We start from the raw sequence: 10700 nt of genomic DNA on the forward strand, positions 1-10700 counted from the left end.
GCGCACGGGATGCGCATAAGCGCTTTGCCGCTCTATATTGCAAAGTTTGACTGTTATGTTTACAAACAGTACCTGAAAATCCTGCATAGTGCACCTTGCATGTCTTGTAAAAAAAAAAAAAAAACCCAGAGATTTAGTTTAGCATGACTATTTCCACCCCCCCTCTCCAAATCTCTTGAATTAAATCGGCTGTTTTTGATTTCTCTATGTTAATTAAAATAAATCTATAAAAACATGATAGTAAAAAAATGTGTGTATGTCCAAAGAGCAATTTAACCAATTAAATATTGTATAGCTTTTACTGATTCGAAATTTCCCTGACTTTTCAAGGCATGAAAACACAATTTCCAGGTGTTCCATGACCATGGGAGGGAGCTTTGTGTTATGAACATTACGTCTAACAGATCATCCTAGATCAATCCAGAAAATCCTATTTTCAATTTTATTTTAAAGGTAGAGAACAAAGCTTAGTAAGCACCTAGAAGAGGCAGCATCTCCGTCCTGGCCATCCCCGCGTGCCCTCTGAACGGGTCGGCCCACCACAGAGGGTCTGGGGGAACTTTCCTCAGGAGAAGAAACCCCAGACCGTTGGGTACCCCTCACCTCATGAGGGTAGGAGATAGAGGAGTTCTGAGAAACAGTGTCTAAAGGGGTTAAATAATACGACAGATATTGATTCAGCATTTAGAAAATTATCTAAGTTAAAAATCACATTTAGAAGAACTGGTAATAAGTTTGGGATGTATACTTTTATTCAGCAAGAATACATTAAATTAACCAAAATGTCACTAAAGACATTTATAACGTTACAAAAGGTTTCTATTTCAAATAAATGCTGATTCTTTTAACTTTCTATTCATGAAAAAAACATTTAAAAAATGTATCATGATTTTCACAACAATATTAATATTTCAATTATAATATTAATAATAATAATAAATGTTTCTTGAGCACCAAATCAGCACATTAGAATGATTTCTGAATGACACTGAAGACTGGAGTAATGATGCAAAAAAATAAATCGGCTTTTGTTTTTGAATAGAAAAGTTATTTTAAATTGTAAAATCACAGCATTACCATTTTTACTGTATAAGACCATGAGAGACTTCTTTCAAAAACATCATAAAAAAAATCTTACCGACCCCAACATTTCCAGTGGTATTGTATAACTGATTTTAATAATGTCATAAGAATGCATCAGATCAGCTCATAAGAGTGAACCTTTACATTAGGACAAGTTTACCATATTCATAAAAGATGGTGTTGGTGGTGGGTACCTTGCTTGGCTGAGTAAAAGCTTGGATCTCTGTAGAAACGTAGGCGACTCCTCAAGTTCCTACAAAGCTGTTCCAGACAAGCCAATGCCTGCAACGTCAGGTAACTGACATCACCATCAACATTCAGGCCGAGAAGTGACAGCAGACTCTAGAGGGGAAAACAGCAATATATGAAAACAGAAGTTGATGTTGTCTTGTAAACCTACCAGAACATGTGTAGAACTGTTCTAACATTACAACTGATCCAAATGGTGCAAGTGTTTTAAGAGCAGTGATTTGACATTCAATTAGGCACTAAATAAAAGGCCACCACCTGACACTGACTTTTAAGTTGTGTAATTTGTACCAATTTAAAATTCACTACCCCTCCAGTGGTACAGAAGCTAGTATGCCGATGAATCAGGGTGATTCAATAAACCTAATTGAACTGATCACTGAGTCAGAATCAGTGGCACTTTCAATTTTTAAACAATTAGACAAAAGATCAAGAGCATTAAGAACCAAAGAGAATGCTTGCAAAACAATTCAAAGCTTTATTCTAGCACATCAGAATGATGAATAATTTTCATTGAGGGCATTGAGACTACATGCGTATCTCGGAAAAATTATCTCAAACGCATCCATGCCAACACATTTTTGACAGAAATACAGCAATGCTTGTCACTTGGTTTTAAACGCTAGTACTAAAATGGCTAGTGTCATCTTGCCAGCTAATCATCACGGTACAGTCCTAGACATAAGACATGATTTTCCGCTGTCATTTCAATACTTTCAGGACTAGAACCTATTGTAGGACCAATCAGATTCCGTGGCATTCAATTATAGAACGGAATGGGGATTACGGAGCCCACAATATCACTTTCATCACCGTCACTCAATTTATGAAGCTCCTATCAGGGATTAAAACAACTGACAGATTGAAGACAGAAATTAAATTTAAATCTTACTTGAACTGTACTCGGCCTTTGCAGGAATATTTCAGCGGGGAAGTCTTGCATGATGACGTCACGAAGCAGCTCACATGTGGTTCGTACCAAGTTGTGGTTGCCGCTTCTAAGGGAACTAAAGATTGAGCAAGCAACAGGTCATTTCGGCAATAAGACATACATTAGATGGTAAAAGTGGTCAAATTACACAAAGCAGAGGGTACCAATACCTTTCATTTGATGACAAGATATGTCGATCTGTTGTGTTCAAAGACAGCCATGGAAAAACTGAGAACTTCAAGCATCTAACAGAAGTATTGACTGCGGGGTAAAGAAATAAAAGATATAAAGATCTTAAAGGAGTCATAACCTAGTATTACCTTGGATACCCACGCTCTATTATAGTCTTTCAGGCCCTTCTAAAAAAGAAAAGTGAAAAAAAAATAAAACACAGAGCTCCTCTGACCCTTATTTCTGAAGGCATTATTGTCTCGCGAGATCTGATGCAATATTTTGGCTGTCGTGGACGGTCATTTTAATAATGCAAATGAGGGGCGCGTTGATTGGTGGCAGGAAGGAGGGGGGTTGACACCGCAGGTAACTTCAGCATATCATTCCAAAATGACATCATGGCGCAAGTTGTGAATGAACCCGACCTGGCCGCGACCTACGGAATTCAACCGTACATGCACGAGCCAGACTCTGAACCTGAGCTGGAAAGGGAAGATGTAGAGTCGATGGAAGGACGTCTACATCAAGATGTCTCTGAATGGTAAAGACAATCATTTTGACTGAGACATACATTATACCTTTTATTTAATGTAGATTGCATTAACGGAGATGTAGTCTACTTTTTTTTATCAGCTTACAGTGGTTATTGAGATCAACGTTTGCTCATGTGGTGTTTTTGCCTTGTTTCACGTTGTGGTTTTTTAGACATTCAAATATGTGAACGATTCCGGCGTAAAATGATTAGCACAGACACCTAACGTTAAGCCAGTGGGAAGGGTTGTAGGAACCGCGTCATTAAAAATGAATTTAATCCACTGGTCCCTGACAGCTTGGTCCGTTTTTGGTAGAGAAAACACATTTACATGTTGTTTCTGGCAGTCAACCACAGAGCAACTCACGTGTGCACTACGTTTCTGCATCTTTCGCGACTGAATATGAGGGGGAGAGGGGCAGGGCGGGCTTCCTGCAGCATAGGTCTGCGGTGTCCATATATGGTATATCCTGCCCCGTCATGACGTCAAGTCGGGGCAGAAATTAAAATCTCGTATTTGAGTGCGCGTGCACGTGGGCTGGTTTACGAACCCAGGGGTAAACAAACGCTTCACTTTCAAATATCGGCTTCCCGGCCAGTGTATAATCGTTAGGCAATCATAACATACATTGATTCTCGTGGAAAAGTGAAAATTGCAGGTTATGACTCCTTTAAATAAGTGTAAATGGCAAATTTCAACAAAAAGGATGTTCCAGGGCCAGTTTTGGGCTAAGTGACGAAACGGTTGCTTGCCCAATCAGGCTGTCAGGTATAGTGCAGGCTTGGTAAAAACCTGTATGACTTTCTTTCTTCACAAAAGAAAATATTTTGAAGAACATTTAGGTCCAAACAAAACTGGACCCCATTGACCCTCATTGTATGGACGAATAGAGATTTTTGCAAATTCAATGAACAAAACAGTGAACATTGTTTAAAAAATCTTTTGTGTTGCACAGACGAAAGAAAGTCATCCAGATTTGGAACGACATGAGGGTAAGTAAACGATGACAGAATTTACATTTTTCGTTGAAATAATATGTTTGCCGATCATGCAAATGCATTTTTATGCCTGGTTCTTAAATAAAAATAACATACACAAATATGTCAGCAGGGTTGTATGGCTAGATAACAGATAAGGTTTTGACAGAATAGCGAAAATGATTTGATATTTTTAAAAGCATCAGTTAGAATGCCTGAAAATTATAAATGAATTCCTTTTTTTTTTTTTTTTTTTGATAAACTAGAATGCTTAATTAAAAATATACTACCATTCAAACTTCAAAAGGTTAAGGGTCAATACGATTTTTTTAAAGAAATTAGTAGTTTTCTTCTTCAGCAAGGATGCGTTAACTTGATTAAAATTGACAGTAACACCTTTTAAATTGTTACCAAAAAAAAGTATTTCAAATAAATGCTGTTCTTGTGAACATTCTACTCATCAAAGAATCCTGAAAGTATATATATATATATATATATATATATATATATATACACACACACATATATATATATATATATATATATATATATATGTATATATCACAGTTTCCACAAAATTTTAAACAGCACAAATGTTTTAACATTTCTTGAGCAGCAATTCAGCATATTAAAATTATTTCTGAAGGATCATGTGAAACTGAAGACTGGAGTAATGGCCGCTAAAAATTCAACCTTTCCAACAAAAACTACATTTTAAAACATATTCAAATAGAAAACTGTTTTTAAATTGTATTAAAATGTAAAAAAAATTCACAATATTCACTTTTGACAGTTTTAGTTTTTTAAATGCAGCCTTGGTGAGTATTAGAGACTTTCAAAAGCATTACAAATCTTACCAACCCCAAACTTTTGAACAGTAGTGTATATAAAATTAGGATATAAATTATATACATATATATATATATTTTAAAATAAATATCTTTTTGACAGACATAAAGATAAATTGCTCAAAATTGCTACAACATTATTCTTCAAATCTGTACTACTGGTCCCGAGTCCTGACAATTCATACCGGTGTTTAGCTTATTTAACATACATTCTACAGTGAAGATTTAATGAGTTTAAGTTCTCCGTGAAAGTTAGTTAAACAAAAAGTAATTTGATGTTGATGTCACCTACATGATACTCTGGGGGTGGGAGCATCTGTCTGCTTGGGTTTACTGCACTGGAAATATCCCCTAGCCGACGAGTCCTCTTCTGAGAACAGAAAAAGCAGCTGTAGTTGAAAAGCACATCAGAAACCAGCACTTTCAAGCTCTTCTCTGCTTTGAATCAGACGGTCTACTCATGTTCATTCCGAAGCTGCAGTCAGACAGCTATTCAAAAGAACCATGTGGCAACCTTGACATTGGTTATAATGACATCGATATCTACAGTAATCTGCAGAACAGACGGATATAAAAACGATGTAATGTTTTTATACCTGTCTGCAGCGCGGGAACAGAGTGTGGCTCGTAGGAGGTGGTGGGTGGACAACCAGGCAAGGCCTCTGGGAGGTGGAAGAGCTGATCGAAGATGCCGTCTACGGTTGTTCGGAGACGAAGATCCACATTAGGCGAGAGCTGTGTTAGGAATTCGACAGCCCCTACCTCTCGTAGCATTTGGGCTCCGGTTGGGTGCTTTGACATGACAGGGAAACTAAAATTAGATACTACTCAAAACATGCCATCGCGTAGAATGATCTGCCTGGTTCTTTGTGTGGATACTGACATCCCCTTGTACTTTATTTCCTCCCGAGCTGATTGGTAATGAATAGTGTCGCTGCAAAGGGCCCATTAAAACATCACTTCCTGTCATTTCACTAAACACAGCCTGACAATATAAAGACAGTCGAGTCATTTTACGTACATTCTGAACATTATCTACCTTGGACAGCATGCTGATCAACTCCAGAACTTCCTCCTGCATTGGAACTTCTGGAAAATTAAACCATTCCAGAAGGAAAACAAACAGCATCTTTTCCTGGACCAGATCAGGAACAGCGATGAGATCATGATCCAGTTTACTTCTGATATTTTTAAGAGCCCGAACTCTGATTTCCACTAAGGAGTGTCCTTATGGAGAAAAAGCAATGATGTATAACGTTAAATAATACTGTATCATGTAAGTTAATGCAACGAATTATATCCAAAGCATCAACGTAGCAATATCTCAGTTGACATGCATTTGCATAATGCCACAACACACAGATTGCAGATAAAACACAGATCAATTATTCAAGTAAAAAAAAAAAAAAAATTTAGATAGATTTTATTCATAAACTAAACAACAAAAAGAAGTTTGACAGATTATTCGCGAGCTCATAACAAAGCTATCAAAATGCACGCGCCACATCACATTAGCCTTTATAAGACTTCAACAATCTAAAGCATGACGTTTTTGCGAGATTCGACAACAATATTAACACGATGGATAATTATGCACACATGTTTATCCCAAATAACTGATCAAAACATATAGCTTCACTTGTTTAGCTTATGAAGCTACTTCAAAATCAGCTGTTTGTCGTTTAACTTCCGAAAGTCGTCTGTCTGTTGTACTAAGCGTCTTACCGATTTTCTTTATGAGTGATGATAACTCCATAGTTTATCTCACAGGTGGAAAACAAAAAAGACAACATTTACTGTGATCAACGGCGGTTTGCGGTTAACTTAAACGTCACATCCTCGTCATCATCGCTGGCAGCAGCGCGGGTCTGTTTTGAACTAGCGCGCCACTGTCAGGCACTTCCGGTTTATGTCAGTGAGATGCTGTGCTAAACTCGAACTTCACAACTGCTTGAAACAAATATATGTTTTGCAAAATAAATAAGCACATAAATAATTGTATTCTGTATATAAATTATCTGAATGTCCCCTTGTGAAAAGAATTGTAAAGCTTCTGTAAAATTTGCTCTACCGTTTAAATTTTTCTGCTGTTGCAAGTTATAGATTACTAAATAATCTTCAAGCAGTCTCTCATGTTGATCTAGCCACGACGAGGAGCATATTTTAGAGGACTAGGAGGTGTATTTAATTGATTTCTTAGGTGGCATTTGTACTGTGACTCTTTTCACCAGCTAGAAATGTCACTGTTTATTGCAACACTGATACCTTTATCAACTACACTGTGTACACACAAGAAAAATAATCTTATTTAATACAGTGGGATAAGTACAGTGATCTGTTTTATTTTCCAAACACGAGGCATCATACCCCAACTTTCTTCCTAGCAAATTCACATTTTACCAAACATCAAAAATAGTGGTGTGCAACTACTCTAAATGTGTAGAATGATTTTGCAGGTCATATTTATTTGGTGAGTCGGTGACTAACATTTTCACACTCTGGTTGGTGATATGATAACACAGTGGGATCCTACAAAAGTGATAATTAAAGGACTAGATTTTGAAAGATGGCTCTGCAGGCACCTTTTTATTACTTAAAAGCGGAAGGTGACAGGAGACAGTGTGTTTCATCTGAATTTTAAAAGCTGTGAGTTTAATACAGACGAAGATATCCAGCACAAATATTTTCAGGATTTATTTTATTTATTTATTTTACAAATAATAGACATGGGCAGTTACATAACAGGCATATCATAATTTATCTTGATCTATGTAGATTTAAAACATAGGCCTAATATACGTCAAAAGGACATGCTCAGGAAAGATAAGGAGTGCAAGACATTGCTATTTTTTACCAGAAAACTACCAGAAAATAAAAAAATTCATGCGTTGGGGTCAAAACAAGTCATACTGAAGGCTATATTGTTAAAACATCTAATTTGAACCTGGAAATAAACAGTATTTTATCATTTGAAAATGGACATTCCAGATGGACAAAATCAAGTCCCGTCCCATATTATTTCTTGTACCAGAAGCCGCTTCACTAGGATATACATCACAATAGGGAAGAGAAGACTAGGCTATCATAAACTCTGTTACATGTTGACTTTAAAAAAGAAAAATATAAAATGAAAGCTTAAACTTTTGAGCCCTTTACTGTAGTAGGCAATCTGTTATTTTAATATATTTATATAGCCTAATTCACTTATTTGTTATGCCATGTTTGTTATTATGTTGTCCTTACAAACATTTCCAGTGTCATCCTTTATTATATAATAAACTGAAACTGACGTTCTGTGTATCTGTTTTTCTTTATTAATAATCTTGAATCAAACCGTTCAGCACTTTCTACAGTGTGATGAGCCTACAATCCACAAAAGATTGATTATAAAACAATTTCAGTTGATTTCATAGACAGGTCTTCAGGAAAGCACTGGATGAGTTTTCACCCTCTTCCATCCGTCTTTATATCAGAACTAAAGGCCTGTATGTGGCGGATGAAATATGGTTTAAACACCTAAATGTTCACCATGTGCTCACTGTGATAGACCCTGCTGGTAATCAGTCTGGATCTGAGATCAGTCATTCAAAGCATTCCAGCCTGAGGAAACAGACTGCACCTTCAGATGAATGTGTCCTGGGTTCTGTATGATTCATCAACTCCTCTGGTACACCGAAGCTTCACTGTCTAAATCACTCTATTTGTCTAAAATACCACAGTGCTGCGGTCTCCTCCCAGAGCAGTCTGACCGGTTGATATGACTCTCAGCACATCCCTGACCTGGAGACCTTTGGACTGATTTCCCTGTTTTATTTTCCGCATGGCTGTCTCTTTCGGATATGCGAACCTGTGATTACGGAGAGGATCGCTCTGCGTCTTCTCCCACTGTGAGATAAAGTGCTTGGCTGATGAACCAAATCTATCGCCCTGGCTTGCACTCGTGCTCCTGCCCGGGCTCATCATGAATATTCCGCACTAAGAGTCCAATATGGAACATAACCCAAACACATTTGATATCGCAAAGACCAGGTAGAAACTTTGATTTGGTTATTTTGAAACACTTTGGGCTGCCTATGACAGTTTTTTTTTTTTTTTTTTTTTTTTTTGCTTTGTTAAAGTCAAGAAATAAAAATGTACAATTATAATTTTTTTATGGGATATTGGAGTGTTTATTATAAATAATTTATCTGTACACATCGTTATTTTTTAAATATGTCAAAACATTAAAATCGAAATACCCTACAGTAAAGGGCTCAAAAGTTTAAGCTTTCATTTTGTATTTTTCTTTTTTTAAAGTCGACATGTAACAGAGTTTATGATAGCCTAGTCTTTTCTTCCCTATTGTGACCTATATCTGAGTGAAACGGCTTCTGGAACAAGAAAAAATGTAGGGCAGGACTTCTCCATCGAGAATTGGATCATTGTGGTTTGCCATTGCTGTGATGTCATGTGAGTGACAGGTTGTCCCGCCCTTGTGTCAGTAAACACATCATCAGAGAAGAGAAGAGATGCTGCTTTAAGTGGGAGGGGAAGTTATTTCGATTAAAGATTGTGAGGGGACATAAATTAAAAAACAAATAGGCCTAAATAATGATGTGCACTGATAAATCATTTATAATAAATATTCCATTAAAAAAACAAGAATTGTAATTTTTTTTATTTCATGATGATTTTAACTTCCCCCTCAGAGGCGGCCTTTGCAATTCAGTGACCCGTTTTAAAGAAACAATTGGAAAACATTGGCTGTGTTCGAAATCGCTCTTAAACCCTCATTCACTATTATCCCTACCTTACTCTACTAATATAGTTCACTTGAGGGAGTGAATGAAAACGAGACTCAGTTCGGACACTGAGTGTGCCTTACTTTTGCATAGTTTGTGCTTGCTGTTAAATAATCGTTTGAAACTTAGCAAACTGGCAGCTCCAGTAATAAAATTTAAAGATTTATCTTTAACTCTGTCATGTATAAACCTTAATTAAACAATTTAATAATCGATTTAAAGTAATTTATCCCTGTATGATATTACGCTGTACCCACATTGGACCAGAGGTTTGTAAAACAGTTGGGTGGATGATTCAGCTGCCGGCGCCATCTACTGGTCAGACGTGGGAATTAATTCGCTCTCACAGTGCATTATGGGTATTCTCTAGCAGTTGGGCGTACATCAGTTGTGCGGATGGCTGCTGTTTAGGAATGCAGTTCTAGGAGGTAATTATACCACTTTGACAACAGCCTTTGGCTAAAGCATTTTAAGAATGACCAAAACACATTTCAGATGCTATATGCATCGAGATCGGTCCGCTGGTCAATCCGGTGTTATGCTACATTCACGCCATGTCTTAATATTGTCAATAAAGCCATGTATGCTTTCGAATCGTTTTCACAGCTTTGAGGAAATAAACCGATTGGTCTGCACAGCGCCGCTTCAAGTCAAACACACCTTTAATCTGCAGAGGTCAGGTGGTACAGCGGTCACGTGGTTGTAGCTGTCAGGAAATTACGAGTTTGCATGTTGTAATTTCAAGTTCTACAAGCACTTGAAGGCTTTTTACAGTTTAGAATCGTTACGGTAATTGCAACATGGCGTGAACGCACATTTATGTCATCCCATCCCTCAAGTCACATGACTTTTTTCATGCACATCATTTGGTAAATGCGCATTTATTTGGTAAATGTGTTTCCATCATAGTTTATGTGCATTTCTTTCCATTTTTGATGTGCTTTTTTTATTTGTATTTTTTTATCTGCATCTTGGTGTGTCCATCCAATATTTTTTTTAATCCGATATCCCAAAATGCACATAAAAATCTTGTGGATGGAACATATCTGATACATGAATACAGTCTTTCCGAAATGATGAACGCACATAGGCCTAAATAATTCCAATTAAAGGCTATTTTAATGATC

General features: G+C 36.9%; 1 protein-coding gene across 2 annotated transcripts in view; it reads right to left on the bottom strand.

Moving 5' to 3' along the window:
• Positions 1-6657, bottom strand: part of rttn (rotatin) — a 54570-nt gene extending 47913 nt beyond the window's left edge. For both annotated transcript variants that reach the window (XM_082183528.1, XM_082183527.1), the window contains exons 1-8: positions 6518-6657; positions 5832-6019; positions 5389-5584; positions 5085-5162; positions 2434-2524; positions 2225-2339; positions 1278-1425; positions 479-644 (exon numbers count right to left, since the gene is read on the bottom strand). In XM_082183528.1, the coding sequence (XP_082039654.1) occupies positions 479-644; positions 1278-1425; positions 2225-2339; positions 2434-2524; positions 5085-5162; positions 5389-5584; positions 5832-6019; positions 6518-6548 (1013 nt within the window). In that variant the 5' untranslated portion in view covers positions 6549-6657. The remainder of the gene's footprint in view (positions 1-478; positions 645-1277; positions 1426-2224; positions 2340-2433; positions 2525-5084; positions 5163-5388; positions 5585-5831; positions 6020-6517) is intronic.
• Between the last annotated feature and the right edge of the window lie 4043 nt (positions 6658-10700).

The sequence above is a fragment of the Leuciscus leuciscus genome (assembly GCF_965113295.1).
Source record: "Leuciscus leuciscus genome assembly, chromosome: 11".
NCBI classification, from domain to species: domain Eukaryota; kingdom Metazoa; phylum Chordata; class Actinopteri; order Cypriniformes; family Leuciscidae; genus Leuciscus; species Leuciscus leuciscus.